Source organism: Pundamilia nyererei, unplaced genomic scaffold (assembly GCF_000239375.1).
Source record: "Pundamilia nyererei isolate P.nyererei 1_Seehausen unplaced genomic scaffold, PunNye1.0 scaffold00012, whole genome shotgun sequence".
Classification (NCBI taxonomy): Eukaryota; Metazoa; Chordata; class Actinopteri; order Cichliformes; family Cichlidae; genus Pundamilia; species Pundamilia nyererei.
This window is the reverse complement of record NW_005187413.1, coordinates 3,920,027-3,935,812: the sequence shown is the minus strand read 5'-3', so window position 1 is coordinate 3,935,812 and position 15,786 is coordinate 3,920,027. Positions and strand designations below refer to the sequence as shown.

The following is a 15,786-nucleotide window of genomic DNA, read 5'->3' as shown; positions in this document are numbered from 1 at the left end:
TAGCTAAAACTAAAAACTACTTCCAAAAACATTCAGCTTTGATATTAATGAGTTTTTTGGGTTCATTGAGAACATGGTTGTTGTTCAATAATATTATTCCTCAAAAATACAACTTGCCTAATAATTCTGCACTCCCTGTAAAATGCCACTATGGCATGGTGAGCATATTAAATATTTTGTCCGATTGTCATGTTATACACTTGTACTCCGGAAAGTGAATTAGAAATCATTTTATTATCAATTAAAGTAAACTGTACACTACTTAAAAATTAATTGGTATTTTAAAGTCAGTCAGAAACAAAAAACGTCTGTAGCGAAGATCTAGCTCATCGTGAGGTTAGTGGACGTTTGAACACAAAGCGCACTGAGTGCATCTTCACCAAGAACAGTGCAAAGCGTAGACTGAACCACTGATGAACCTTAAAAAGTGAACAAGTTAACATTGTTTCAGTTAGTTACATGGAGCCAAGTTTCGTCTTTAAAGTTTAAAGCTGCTAAAAGGTCAGTGTCTCGATGACAGCGCCTTCATCCATGCCTCTTTCTCCGACCTGTAATTTAAAAGAAGGCCATCAGATGGTGAGGGGGACTCCAACAGTGGATGTAAGGACTTACAGATTTTATTAACTCTTGCCTTGTGTCTGTAGCAATTATCATTGCAGTCGGATGTCCTGTTTGAGTTTTAGAGAGATGTAGCAGGAAGGAGTATGAGGGCAGACCCAGGACTTCAGTCTTCACAGGCTGAACGCTCACGTGTTCTGGGAATTGAGCATGGTCCATTACTTTAAAGCGCTCATCTCTGAAAGGGATGAGGGGGGGGAAAAAAGTAAGATTAGAAGCACATTTCCAATGTGGATCATAAAGATCCTATTTTTTGTTGACTTGCAGCAGCTTGGACTGTACAGAGACTAAAAAGTTTGATTGCTAGGATTGCTAGTCAAATACTTTTTCATAGAGACGATCAAAAGGTCATTGAAGAGGTGGAGGTAGACGCCAACGAATGACATTCTTAAGTTATAAGTGCTCTCCTTGGTCAGCTGTTTCAGGGCTCCGTGGTGCACCAGGAAACGCTTGCTTGTGACCATGGGAACTGACTGGATGGATGAAGAAGACGCACTCTGTTACTGCTGCAGGTTAAAGAAGACCACTTTGTAGTCTATTAAAAACATTTGTGTCATCACCTTAACTTTTCCGAAATCCAGCAGCATTTCGAGGCAGACCAGCTCCTCAATCTGTTTCATTTTTCTGACCCCCTTGTCACACTCTGTCACTATCTGGGGTCAGAGTAGTGCAGTTGTAGAAGAATTAGGCAGATTTTTCACTTAAATAAAAAAAGCTGTCAATACTGAAGTGCAGAAATTCTGTTGCAAGTAAAAATTGCATTCAGATTGGCAAGCATAACATTTTTATTTTTAAACAAGATCAAGTATAAAGTAGCAGAAAATGGAAAGTGAATCTTTTTCTCTCACCTGTCTTGGCATGAGTGTACAGATCTGAAAAGCATTACCTCATGAATGGCGTCTATTGCTTTTTTAAGGTTTGAAACTGAGTCAGAGTCCGGCTCAGACAGTTTCAGGATGCTCTGAAATGAAAGAAAACAGAAACCTTAGCTAATGGAGCAAAAATCGGTTTAACAGTTCAAATCTCATCAGACGTTTACCTCCAGCAGAAGCTTGATGCGAGTAATTCTCTGGAAGGGAAGGACGAGGAAGGACTTGAGGGTCTTTCTTTGACACACCGGGTCACTCTCGAGTTTCTTCAGGGTATACAGAAAAATTCTGTTGTGCTGCCTTGAAAAGGGAACATTTAACAGTTTGCATTGCGAGGTGTTGAGAATGTATTTGTATTCTGAAATACAGAGTACACTTACAGCTTTTCGTTGATAAGGGCTTCTTGGTACATCATATTTGTCACATACGGCACATAGAGAGTTTGGAAATGTTTGCAGTGCTGGAGGACGACGTCGCCAACCTGAGGGATCAACACGTTCTCTCCCAGTCGGCTTTCCAAATCCGTAAGAAACCTAAAAAGACACCAGGAGCCCAACTAAGTTAAAACATCAGGACAACCTGTCCATATATACAACAAGGTGCTACGTGTGGAGCTCTCACTTTTCACTGGCCACCATCACGTGTTGAATTTTGGAAAACAAAATGTGATGTTCTGTTTGAGACAGAGTCTGCTTGAGTTCCTGCGACTTATAAAAGTGATTCACGGCCACGCCGAGGCTCCTTAGGTAAGATGCTTCTGAGCCGATGAGCTCGAACATGGTCTTTAGAGGAAGAAAAGGAGGAGGTGGGGGGTTATTGGCAGTCAAACAAAATTTAGACTGCTTTATCTCCAACGAAGGTAATAGTGTTTCAAAATACCAACCATGTCAACAAATTCCATAAAAACCAGAAAGAGCAGCTCCTGTTGCCATACAATTAAATCCTGATGTCAGCACAATATTTTTTAAGCACTCAAATGAACTGAAAGGAATTACCTAAAAATCCAAAATATACCTATAAAAGGACTTCTTTTTGCAGTTCCCCTTATTTTAAATTTCCTGGTAATAGTTCTTAACCATTGCTGTGGATTAATTGAGCTCACTCTGGTTTTCCAGTTTGAGTGGCCTGTTTAAGGTCACTGCAAAGCATCTCAATCTGATTTAAGCCCAGACTTTGACTACGCCGATTCAAACCTTTATTTGATGCTTCTTTCTTTCTGGACATGAACTGATGGCTGGACATTCTCCTTCAGGATTTTCTGGAAGTCTTTAGAATTCATGAAGATTTTGGAATTATTCCAGAAGATACCTGAATTAAATAGTTCAGCTTTTGTCTCAGAGAATATTTTCCCAAAAGTCTCGAGGATCATCAACATGTTTTTGGCAAATGTGAGATGAGCCTTTGTGTTTTCTTGGGGGTCCGCAGTGTTTTTGTTTTGCCTTGGAATTCTTTCATGGATGTCATTTTTGCCCAGTCTTTCTTAATGCTGAATCATGAACACTGACCTTTAAGGAGACAATTGAAACCTGCAGTTCTTTAGATGTTATGGGTTCTTTTGTGGCCTCTTAGAGGAGTTGAAGCGCTCTCGGAGTAATTTTGGAAGGTTGACCACTTCTGGTAGGTTCACCACTGCTCCAAGTTTTTACCATATATGGATATTGGCTCACTCTGTGATTTGCTGGAGTCCCAAAGCCCTTAGAAGTGGCTTTGTAATCCATTCCAGATGTCGGTTTTTTTAGTTTGTGGCCTGACATGCTGCTTTTTGACATCTTTCATCTTATTTCACTATAAATCAGTTTTTAAGTAATTTCTTGATTCATCAGGTCTGGCAGTGATAGAGTCTAAGATGTGGCTAGTGAAACTGAATTAAGGTTTCCACAAAAAAGGGTGGTGAACACAATTCATGATTTCCCAAATGGAATTACTTAATTACTTTTTTACAGGACTGTACATTTGCAGTCAAACATACGCTATACAGGTAAAGACTGAAATGTTGCGATCGAACAAACTTGATGCAGGCATATTTAACTTCATTAAAGATCCTAAGAGCAATATGAACACTTATGCTCTGCTTCATGAGTGTGATTATAATGTGCCTTCCAGTTTAGTTAAATTGCATGCATCATCTCTAATACATGAAACAGCTTTTTGTTTTTTTACATTTTTGCACACCTCTTGAAGGTGAATCTCTCTGGCTGTCAAGCTGCTGAGTAGACCAGATGCCTTCACCTCATCCAGGTCTTGCCAGAGTGTACTTGGAGTCACCCTAATAGGCTGAGATCGAGGAGTTGCATGACGAGCGCTTCGCTGAGGGCTTTCAGCACGAGTCATCGGTGTCTGCAGGCTTTGCAGATACTTGGGAGTTATCAGTTCAGACAACAAACCGTCTTTGAGTCTGTGGAGATCATCTTTCATTGTCTGCAGACAGTAATCCTGATACAGTGGGACTGCAGAGCAGAATGAGAAAGACAAAAACAGCTTTACAAAAATTACGCTTTAAAATTTAAATGTGATGATGATGATACCTTAAGAAGAAGGTTAAACTTACAAATATGAATGTACTTCGACTGGAATCGTTCACTCTGCAATTCCTCCCCAATCACATTCTCTTCTCTGGATTTATTAAGAAGGCCACATGCAGTTAGCTATAAAATATTTTTGCCAAAGTTAAGAGATCCCCACCTCATCTTACCCTTCTTTGCTTTTATCCGGATCACATTGTGCGGACGAGCTTGAGTTATCTTCCTGAAGTCCAGGTGGCAAGAAGATTTTCAATTTGTGCGCTGCCAAATGATTTTTTTTCAAATCCCATGTGCGCCTTAAAGCCACCAATCTGAGAGCTGGAGATATGTCTAAGGGAAAACTGTGACAGGATAAAAGATTTTATAGTTCTGGATAAAAAGGCTCACCTGTTTTGCACTCATGTTAGATTAAAGAAAATCAAATATCTGGGGCCAGTTCCCCCATTGCATCAATTTGACTTAAAATGATGAAAACTTTAAAAATTTGAACAGGAAACTCATTATGACTCAATACTTCACTACATTTGCATTTACTGCATTTGAAATTGAGATGCATTTAGTCATAATGAAGCAGTTTATAAGTTTTTTAAAAACCATTGGCATCTTTCAGGGGCTGAGGTCCGACTCCTTACCTGCAATTCTCAGGCTTGTTTAAAGACCCGCTGCCTCTATTAAGGCCTCCAGTGTGCTCTGCCCTGCTGTTTTCCAGAGAAAAGCCCTGACAGAGCATCTCTCTCCCCTCTGTGGTTGGTGACTGAGACATTAATTACTCAGTAGATGACTTCTAAACTAGTGTATGTTTGTAATGGTTTTTCTCACTGTGGGTGTCAGCTGTAGTCTGGAACTGATCTTTTACTAAACCCTTTCCAAAGTGGATTTGGGTGGATCCTTCCTGTGTCCCACAGCCAATCAGACTACACAGTTTGAGTTACCTGCAGTCTGAGCGTTTAGCAGCAATCAAAAAACAAACTAGAAGCAGGTGTGTTTCTTTACATGCTCCTTCAGGGTTTTACAACTATGGAGGCTTGTTTCTGCCACAATTAAAAACAAAAAAAAACAACAAAAAAAACAACAACACAGCTGTAAGTCAAAGTTTGAGTTACATTAAAATTTTGAGATAATAACCTCAAAGTGTCACATTATTTTCTTAGAAGTCTGAGTTAGCAGGTTAAACTTATGGATGTCAAAAGATCTTTTTTTTTTTTTTTTCCCAGTGGTGCCACCAAGCTTCCATTCACCTTTTAGATTAGTCCAACTCATGGCAACATCATTATTTTGATACCACATATCCTTTAAGATGTCCATTTTAAAAAAAAAGAAGGTTTTTTTAAGATTATGGAAAATACTTTTTAAAAGCAAGATATGGAAACTCTTACTTTCTATACTTGGCATGTGTTTGAAAAAAATGACTTAAAACTCACACACGTCTTTACAAATACTAGTTTCATTTTATTTGCAATTTAAAATTCCATACAAGATAAAAGTAAATAATTCAATCTGCCTGAACATTGTGGATAATGTACATGACTCAAATAAAGCCATTAAAAGTCCCGATAGATGACATACTGATGAAACGTCTGACATTTTTTTATTTATTTTTTTAAAAACTGATTATAAAATAAAATATGGATGTTTGAACACATGATCACACACTACGAAGAACTTACACAAAATAAAAGACTTCCTGAACGGGAGCTACAAACAGAGTTGTAATCTAGACATGGCAAAGCGCTGAAAAAAGTGGATACATACAGTACAAGATACCTTCGGTAAATAACATACTGAATCAATCAATCCCATTTATGATCGTACTTCGGCGAACCCACTCGTTATTTTATAGTGATGATAACATTGACATGTTGGGTTTCCCTTGTCAATGGAAATTGTAAACTTGATCAAAAATGATCAACCCTCCTTAACTGCAAAAGTTCTTCCAACATTGGGTTGTTGCATTAGGTTTTATTCAAAAAAGGAAAAAAAAATCATTAAAATATCCACATTTGTGCTGAACAATCTCAAGCTCACCAAACAAAAGTTACTGTGGTATGAGTAGCAGGTAATGCTACTCCACTCTGAGATTGTTTTGTTTTATTGACGATTAACAAATTAGACAAGAGTAGTTGTATGATATGTCAAAGAGGGGGAATTACAATAATGTTTAATGGTTCAGTAATCAATAACGGGCATTTAATAATATATCAATGCTGAACGATGAAACGAGAAGAAAATCATTCTATGTTACCAAATCTCTAAAAACCAATGAAGTGGGTGAGGACCCAAAACATCTGCATGCAAACACACCTCACATTTCTTTTTAGCCAGAAAAGTATCAGCAGTTGTCCTGTTTCTTCTCGGATAGTCTGTACGACAAACCAAGAGACAGCATTTCCCTGTTTCTTTTACGTGGTCCCTGCTAAAAATGGGGACTGAGACATCTGGATTGGTAACAAGTTTCCAAATAAGACAGATGCTAATTTGGGAGGCCAGGGACTCGCATGATTGGTTTTGAGTCTAGGTGGGCACAGTGATACTGCGGGCTAGAAGTGCCAGCAGAGCTAGCTCCACAACCCCATGGGCTTGTTCCAGTGCCTCTGCAGCCTCCCTGGCAGAAAAGCCTGCTGCCTGGATTCTCTGGATGTGCTCGGCTGGAAACTGTTCTATAAAGGGATGTAGAGGAGGGAGAGGAGAGGCTGGAGATGAAGGCTGGGGAGTCTGAGCCAGAGGAGGAACTGATGAGGACAAGTTGCTTGAAACTTCCTCCGGTGAGCCCGCTGCCATTGACATAGGGCTGAGGAAAGTGTGCTCAGTTTGGAGGCCTAGGTTGTCTGGGGTATTGGTGCCAGAGGCTTGTCCATCTGCGACCCCTCTCCCATGCTGCCCCTCAGGAGGCTCCCTGAACTCCAGATCCTCAGGGGGATCAAGTGGAACCTCTGGCTCAGACTGAGAAAAGCTGATGTTACTCGCCTCATCTTGCCCACATCTGTCTGCCCTCCTCTCCTCATAGCTATGTGGACACTCTAGTGGTCCTTGTCCAATCACAGCCTCTACTGTATCACCGCCCAGATGTTCATTCTGGCCAGAGTGGTGGGGCGCAAGACACTTAGATGGTTCCCCATCAGACACAGCAGCAGCATAGTTGGCTTTGGCATCGCTTGGTTCTGCACCGGGTGTAATGGCAGTAGAGGGGGTAAGCTGGGTATTTTCGGGGATTGAGGTGCACGGTTCGGGGGACATGTTGTCTGTGTCCTGCCTGAATGGATTTGAAGGAGAGCAGGAGGTGCTGCGATTTTGTGACTGAGCACAGTTGTTGGATACCAGCAGCTCATGAAGCTCCCTAAGGGCAGATGCCAACGAGGGGATGCTTTCAGAGCTGGAGCAGTGCTCTCCATCAGGCTGATCCCTCTCAGAGCACACCACACTGTCAGAAGCAGTGGGAGACTCCATTTCAATTGAGTCAGGTTCCCTGGGAGCACCTGGACCGACTTCCGTTGTAACAGCAGTATCACACTCTGTCACCTCCTGCTCCATGGGCTGAATGGGGGAAAGTTCCTCTGCATGGGGAAGCATGGAGCTGTTCTCCACCTCATCTGATTCAGCATCCCCCTTTATGGCTCCAGGCTGTAGTTCTCCCCCTGGATCCTGGGATACGTAGTTCATGTCTGCAGGAGGGGTACACGAACGCACAACATCTGTTGAGGGACTGCTTAGAGGGGGCACCACGGAGTTGCTATGGAGAGGCAAAGGGTCAGGGTGGATATGGTGAGGTATAGAAGCTCCATCCTCTGCTGGGGATGAAGGCTGAGGAAGCTCCTGGAAGCCAGGTTGATCCTGGCACTGCCCTGGTGCTAAGGTCTGCTGCATGGCGGCAGGGGCAGACTGAGAGCGATCCAGGGTTGGGTTCTGGGGTTGATCAGAGGAGAGGCTTTGGGAAGGGGAGGTGGCTGACGACGTTTGGCCTAAGGTTTTGGGTAATGAAAATGGTTGGGGCTGCGGTGAGGTAGCTTGTCCATCTGCAGTGTCTATCACAAGAGAAAATATGCCTAGGAATTAAACTGTGAACTCCAGTGTGGGACAGTAACTATGTCAATTTAATAGCTTTAGATCCAAACACAAATACATATTCTCTTGCCCAAATTCTTCAATGCATTCTATACTAACATACTTTATTCATTAATATTAATTATAATGAATTTCCTATTCTAATTCAATCAAATATAAATAATCACAATAAAATGCATCAGTAAATAACAACAAAGGTACAACACTGATTACCTGACCCAGCAGCAAAATAACAGCAAAATAAAAGAAACAAATAGCAATGGACTTAGCACTGGCAATGGACTTGTGAATTTTGCAGTACCTGGTTGGTAGGGCCCTCTCCAGCTGTCTCCAAATGCATCAGTGCTGTCCTGCTCAGGGGTTAGGGCACACACCACACACATCATGCAAAGGGACGGAGAAAGTTAGCAGTCACACACAGGGCATGCACCAAACTATCGGCCTTTTCACACACACAGATGTGAAAAGTGTCATCCAAAAATAAATAAATAAATTAAAAAATTCTCGGGTCTAGGTCCTGACAAAGAGGTTGCAGTGTACATCCCCATCACTAAACGTCAGGGGAGCTCAATTCAAAGGGTTGTTCAGCAGTTAAAACTGTGGGCTGATTAAACTGTCTCTCCTGACTCGAGTCCATTAACAACCTCCAGTCATTGCTGGGCATCACTGGAAACAACAACAAAGACTTAATGGGGCTCTTGCACAAATAATAATGTGAGTATTAAAGGGAAACTGAAGAGTCCTGTATGGGTGGAAAAGCACCACTTTCCACTGACAGTGTATCTGTGTTGGTAACTTTTATAAAGTAGGAGTGAGCGATGTCAAAAAATGACATAATTCCAATAAATTAAACTCTTATATTTCAATATTTTCTTAAAAAAACCTGTTTATACATTAGAAAAGTTGCCGGACAAGAAATGTTGTCATGTAATAATCCACTAACTTAAAACACTCACAACACCCTAAAGGAGAAACTTCACTATAGTGATGCTAAAGTATTTATTTGGTGCTGGAATAGCTAATGATGAACAGTTTAACCCTTTATCACACAACTATCAGACATGTCGCCTGGACTACTGTGAAATCATAAAACAATTCTCATCTTTCAGGAACCATTTAAATTTTCTCTCTAGCTCAACACAGTTAAGGAGTTACCGTATTGTAATGTCTTCATCTAGATAGAGCCGATTTTTCTCTCTGTGTTCAGGCAGACCTACCTTGTGAATGCTTTGTGCTACTGTGATACACCAAATCAATCTTTAAAGCTCATATTCTCTTCTTTCCAAAACCCTTTGAATTTTGTGTCTAACTCAAACAATAAGAGAATTATGGTAATTTAAAAGAATGCTTGTAAAACGAGTCTGTGGCTAGACCGACGGCAAAAATAAAACGTTTGAAGCATTAAAGTGGTTGACAAACTCACACTGTCCACAAAGTGAGACGGCAGGGGACCGACAAGCTGCCATTAACCATAACTGATGTTTCCCATGCTAACATTTTGTCATAGTGAAGTTAAGTAACTGCACAAATACAATGGGAGCGATTGCTTTTATTATTAGTTTTGTCAACGCTGCAGACATTTTAAGCATTTTTCTTATATATATATATAAAATAGATTTTATTTCACAATTAGAGGACTCTTTTTAAAACTTTTAGTTAGATACAGATGTTGTCGGAGATTTTAAACAATAACGAGACGATAAGGCAACATTTAATCCTGTTTATGAATCTATTATTTCCTGGTCTGCCATAGATTCTGGTTCATATAAACCCCCACCTACGTTTCTGTTGGCACAACATGTTTTTTTCCCATTTGTCTGCGTAGGAGGTTTCAAGTTCTGCTCTCACACTCTTCAGATCCATCTGCACTGGAGTCTACATCATAATCAGACAAATTTTAGTTGTCCTATATGAACTCACTATAATGAAACAGTTTTGAGGAAGCACTTCCAGGGACATGATTCGCTAAAACCTAATCTGAAGAGGTACTTTTAGATCACAATACACCTGGTATGGACAGTAAGGATGGTGAACTTTATAAATGGTAAATATATGTATATATAGTTTAAATCATTTTGTTTCATTCATCAGTTTGTTTTGTTTTAAGCCTAAAAAGCTTATTTCTGTTTTAAATGTGCTCTCATTAGCCTGACTGTTGTCTTATACTAAGGTACATTTAACTTGCTGAGGTGATGACATGAAGTGATCATGTGACTGCATAAATGGAGTTGAGAGTAAGAAGCTTTAAGTGGCACATGCAAATGTAGTTCCAACTGAGCTGGAAAAAAGCTCAATGAGAAACAGCCTGAAGTGCACACATAAACGGCTTCTTACCGCTTTCCTGTATGGACCTCTGAAGCGCCTCTGCCAGTTCTCTGTCAGCCAGCTCCTCTGGGCGGGCATCTTCACGCCCCTCTGTGCCGTACGCTAGTCGGGCACACTCTGGCAGCTCCGCCTCAGACAGAAAGCGAGTTTCTGTGCCTGTAGTGCCGATGAGGAGGACGCTCTTCTTCAAGTCGATCGAACACTGCAAGAAAAACAGAAATGTCTAATCCTAAGCTTTTCTAAAGTTTCCAGTGTTAATGTTGTTGACTGATCATTTTTGTCAGCGATATTTCTTTTCTGACAAAAATAAGAAGATAACTAAATAAAAACCGGGGCACGAGAGCAAAAACTCCCATGCGCCCCGTTTCTCATGAAAACACCACTGCTCAGATAAAAGGAGCTCACACCTGGTGTCTCTTCAACATATCCAGGCCAAGCAGCATATCCATAGGCTGGTCTTCCAAAATGGAGAAAGAACAAGGAAGGAAGTCTCCCTCTATCTGGACCTGAGCTGGATTATGAGGAACAAAAAAAGGAAAAAAGAAAAAGAAAAAAGAATACACTGAAAATGTGATGCAGAGACTTAAATTTGGATTTACTAGAAGGCATAGCAAGATAGTTAGGCAAACATTTGTGACTGTTCTGCATAAAAAGTAAAATTGTTCATAGTAGAAACACTCTTGACACAAACCCAAATGAACTCTGCCAATGATCTTCTGGGTGCCCACTCCTTTGGCGATCCCGGCCCAGCGTCTGTCCACCAGTCGCATAATGTTGCAGCGCTCTGCGCATGCTTGGCTCATGATGGTCATCTGGGCTCCTAAAAGTGAAGGAAAAAAAATCAGTGAAAACTAAAACCAAAATGTGTTTAAAGATACCTCATATGTAAACCACAACCACACACCTGTATTTGTCAGCCCATATTGCATGGGTACAATCCTATTTTCCACACCTATAAAGACCTGAAAAGCTGCTATAACAGTCCTGTCTCCACCCGACAAGACTGCTACCCAGACTGGGTACACTTCTTTAATGATTGTGAGAAACAAACAGAATCCCACACACTCTGATAAGTATTAGGCTGGTATTTTGTTTGTTTTCATACAGTCCTGCCTCGAGCCTCCGCCTTTAAGTGGCACATCTCCCTCTGATGCCACAGACAGCAAGGTGTTTGGGGTATTAAAAAGCCTCACCCTCAGAGTATGGAGCAAGATTGACGACACTTTAAAACCAATAGGATATCATTAAGCTTGTTAAAGAATTTATATTTTCTAACTGATGCTTGAAAAACCACCCCACAAAATAATGTGATTTATTCCTTTCAAAGAGAGCAAATGTAAATCATTTGGCATTTTTTTTCACATTGGAGAAAAATAAAAACAAAAATCTTTTAATTTTTTTAAAATGTAATTTTATTGTGCAGCCCCACTACTGTTCGTATCAGGATTTAATGTTCATTACCTGAGTCAACAAAAGCTTTCACAGGGTGGCCATTGACTTTGCAGTTAATGTACAGCATAACCACCTGTCCAAAGCTTTCTGGGGCCTCCTCCATTGCTATGGTCATGTTTTCTTCCACATTGTGCTGCCTAAAATCAATTCAACAGTAAGTGTAAAAGAAAAATCACAAACAATTCATAAATAATAAACCAAAACACACAAGTGGCAGATGAAAGTGAAGCTGGGATGAGGATTATTATGTGTTGTGAATGTCTCTAAGGGATTAACGTCTTTTCCTACCTGATGTCCTCTTCAATCTTTGCTTGGGCTTCCAAATCAAAAGGATCAGCGGTCAAAAGTTTGATTCTCTCCTGCTCCCGCTTGGCTCGATCCTGCTGTTGCTCCTGCAGCACTTTGGTGAAACGCTCTAAGGAAACACAATTATGCTAACATGGCCGACTCATTGTAAATTAAAAGACGACAAGCACACCCATTACTCTGTTTTAGTTCACCTAAGTCTCCGCTCAGCAGGGCCTCAGCGAGCGGCGGGTTTCTCTCCTTGAGGAGCGATAGCTCGTGTGGATTTGATAAAAGCATCTGCTGAAGTAAGGCGGGGTCGTCCAGCCCCTGAGGAGAGGACCCACGAAAGGCCATTGGCGTGGAAGGCTGTGCGGCACGCTGCGGTGGAGCCTGTTGCTGTGGTCGTACGGCACCACGTTGATTGGCTGAAGAAGAGGTGCCTGGGACTGTGATGGAACGAAAGTCAATACGGGGCAGACCTAAATAACAGAAAGGGTAGAAGATTAGCGTACTGCATAACGACATTATTATTATGTCACGTCTCTCGTAACTCATCCAACAACAATAAGATTCAGATTAAACATTTCCCTGATTAAAATACATACATAAACAACATGTTTATTAGTTTTCATGTGTATTACCTGGGAAGGCGGGTTGAGCCGCTGGTGGCCTTCTGTCAGCTTGCCGGAGAACCACCACGTCTCCATCCTTTACACCGTATGTCCCCAAGGCACGAGTGAGGTCTTTTAGGGGCTGTTCAACATATGTGATCTGTACAAAAATAAAAAACACTAAATAAGAAGAAATCAACATGCATAAGATTCACAAGTTTTTGCTCACATTTTATTTGACGCAGAAATGGGTGGACACTGGTCACACTTGAATAATGTGTAAAGATTTCTATTGATTCTTATCTGTTTCAATAGTTTATTTTTCTTTTCTTTTTGTTTGTTTGTTTCCTTCCTAGTGCATGCCCATGCTACAGTATTGTTTGGCCTGTCCGTTCTGTTGATAAATTGATATACTCAATTAATTAAATAGCAGTGGCAGATGTTGTTTATAGTGTCAATATGGATCATTTGATCCCACTGTTACATGGTTTCTTGGTGCGTATAATTACATTTTTGTGGATCTAAATTAGACTCTAGTGTTATGAAAATATAATATAAAAACTGGTAATTTTAGCACGTTGCTAGCTGGTTGCCACATGACGGCACCATAAAGCATGCGCAATTCAAATTTTGTAGATATAAATGAATGTTGTTGTTGTGAAATAAAATTGATAACAACACTTTTAAAAGGTGCATAAATGATTAACTTTTAGTTTATTTTAGCCCGTTGCTAGGCAACTTTATGATTTTTAAAAAAATGTCATAGATAAGAAACCTAAGATGGTCTAAGATGTACTTGTGTTCAAGCATTGGTTACTCAACTTATGATGGTCTAGGAGGAGTTTGCAGACAAACATACACTCACACTCACACTTTTCATTGTGATTTTAAGAAGGTCTGATTTTTTCTTTTCTTTTTGCTGCTTATCTTTTATCATTTATATAGTTCTAGTATAGTACTTCTTTCTACTTGATTGACAATGAGTTATCTTAGTACTGTTAACTGAATCTCAATTCATCAAATTAAAGCCACATTTCCTACGTGACCATCATAGGTTTGCATGACAAACTTTCAGGGGAAATACAGACTTTTTAACAGGAATTACAAAAAATTTCTAGTACAATGTTTTTGACAAAATGGGGAAAAAAGTTTCAATGGATGAAGTTAGGAATTTTCTTCTATCATGGTAGTATGGCTCTATGAGTATAGCTCAAAACAAATGATGTATGTTTGAAGTCCCTAAAATATTTTGGAGAATGTCAAAACCACAATTTTGCAGGTACTGATATTTTATTTCCAACTCCTCATATAGAAATCACAAACCCTCCAAATCAGATAAATAGTCACAGATACTATTAGTATTACTACTTCCACTTTTATTTAGCCTGGAAATTCCACTGAAATCTAATTTCTTTTAGAATGGAAACCAGACCAAGACAGGGGTTGATTAAATTTTCAATACCAACCACTAAAGCTTAAATGTGAAAAACACATTTTCACCCAACTTCAGTGTGATATTCCCCAGACACCACAACATGTTTCTCTTATTTTCTCTTTGTATCCGATGAGCTAACACGGAATGACCCTCTACTCCTCATCCTCACTTTCTGTTTCCAGTTTACCCACAAACACTGTGCAGACCAAAGTGTGTAAACGAAATGCTATATTTTGAAGCCAGCAGAAGAAACTGATTCAGGGCTAAAACAAACACTTATTTTCATTACTATAAATATTATTTCTTAAATGTTATATTATTTTTCACTTTGCATTTAATTGTTTGATCTACAGTCAAGTTTAGAGTCTATTTATTTTTCTTCCAATCTAACATAAACTACGGGTACATGTATTAAATGTGTTTAAAACTTTCTAAATCTGCCAGAATTAAAGCCTCTGGCGAGTAGTTTTACTTTTCGCGTTATTACTGTATACCACTGCTGCACTAACTTTATTATCCCCTTTATAGCGTGCTGAAACCCAAAGCTCGTCACGCAGTAAAACATTTGGTAGGTTATCACTTGTTTGGGGTTCTTCCTTCAGCCCAGATAACGTTAGCCTTATATCTCGAGCTACCAGGCGTACAAAACTCACTAACTAACCCTGAATTAAACTTCTCCAACCATTAATTACCCGGACAACTATTAGCTTCCTTAGTTTGCCAGTGTGCTCACTTTTTCTTAGGTTAAGGCTACACACACTTTAGACGTGGGATACATAATTCTGGAAACGTGTCTGTTGTGGATAACAACGCAGGTTTCGTAACACTTCGTCCATCAAAACAGCAAAAGTCCGATTCATCCTAGCAACCCAGCTAGCTAGCTTAGCTGCTAGCTACGTTAGCTCCGTTGCTACATGTAGCATGGGTCTTGCCTGGATTTCCCCTGCTGGGATTCCTGATTCCAGCTCACAAAGTGCTACGAAGTCTCTCAGTTCCAGCTCCGGGGACACATCGAGGGCGAAGGTGGTTTCTGGGCGATCCCTCGGCGCGCAGAAAACGGTCACCAGCATCGCTTTTTTGGGGCAGGATCTGTGGACAAGTCCGCTGCAATAGAATGCGTTTAGTGTGGTGTAGTTTTTCCACAGGGAACCCCAGTTAGTTTGTGGATTTCCCCCCCTCTTAATTAAGCTGACTTTCTGTAGAAATTGCGTCAAAAGCGAAAGTAGTTACATGAAAAGAGAGTGACTGCTTTGCACTTACTGGTAAGAAGCCTGATGTCACAGTTTCTCTTTTAACAAGAGCCAAACAAGTATTGCATCTCATTCAACCCGTTTTCTGGCATGTCGCAATACAGAATTTGCGGCCGTGCGTACTTCTTCTTCTTCTTCTTCTTCTTCTTCTTCTTCTGTCGTTTTAACGGCAGCTTGCATCCGCGGTCGTGAGTAGTCTCTGTATTTTTTTTAATGAACTTTATTGAACAATCAATGAGTATACAACACACAGATAGATAAAGTATACAGAAGAACAGAACATGAACACACAAAACCAGGGGTAAAAATGAATACACGCAAAAATTCACACACACACACACACACACACACACACAC

At 40.3% G+C, this 15,786-nt stretch overlaps 2 protein-coding genes across 4 annotated transcripts; both read right to left on the bottom strand.

The window, feature by feature from the left end:
• Positions 1–215: 215 nt before the first annotated feature.
• Positions 216–4,926, bottom strand: LOC102191979 (rho guanine nucleotide exchange factor 19). The gene is made up of 12 exons (XM_005724535.1): positions 4,642–4,926; positions 4,180–4,350; positions 4,036–4,100; positions 3,660–3,934; positions 2,109–2,269; positions 1,868–2,020; positions 1,658–1,787; positions 1,505–1,579; positions 1,179–1,271; positions 943–1,091; positions 632–796; positions 216–548 (listed from the first exon to the last, which is right to left on the bottom strand). Exons 1-12 carry the CDS (start codon positions 4,770–4,772, stop codon positions 503–505), a joined length of 1,614 nt encoding a protein of 537 aa, XP_005724592.1. The 5' UTR covers positions 4,773–4,926; the 3' UTR covers positions 216–502.
• A 526-nt stretch (positions 4,927–5,452) lies between these two features.
• Positions 5,453–15,597, bottom strand: ddi2 (DNA-damage inducible protein 2). 3 transcript variants are annotated; one of them, XM_005724534.2, is made up of 11 exons: positions 15,440–15,597; positions 15,112–15,283; positions 12,775–12,904; positions 12,346–12,612; positions 12,134–12,260; positions 11,855–11,982; positions 11,085–11,213; positions 10,801–10,904; positions 10,403–10,595; positions 8,370–8,418; positions 8,018–8,028 (listed from the first exon to the last, which is right to left on the bottom strand). In XM_005724534.2, exons 2-10 carry the CDS (start codon positions 15,247–15,249, stop codon positions 8,408–8,410), a joined length of 1,227 nt encoding a protein of 408 aa, XP_005724591.1. In that variant the 5' UTR covers positions 15,250–15,283; positions 15,440–15,597; the 3' UTR covers positions 8,018–8,028; positions 8,370–8,407. The 3 variants fall into 3 exon arrangements, with proteins under 3 accessions (XP_005724590.1, XP_013764069.1, XP_005724591.1); XM_005724533.1 differs by lacking the exon at positions 8,370–8,418 and having other exon boundaries at positions 5,453–8,028; XM_013908615.1 differs by lacking the exon at positions 8,370–8,418 and having other exon boundaries at positions 5,453–8,028; positions 15,112–15,597.
• Positions 15,598–15,786: the final 189 nt, after the last annotated feature.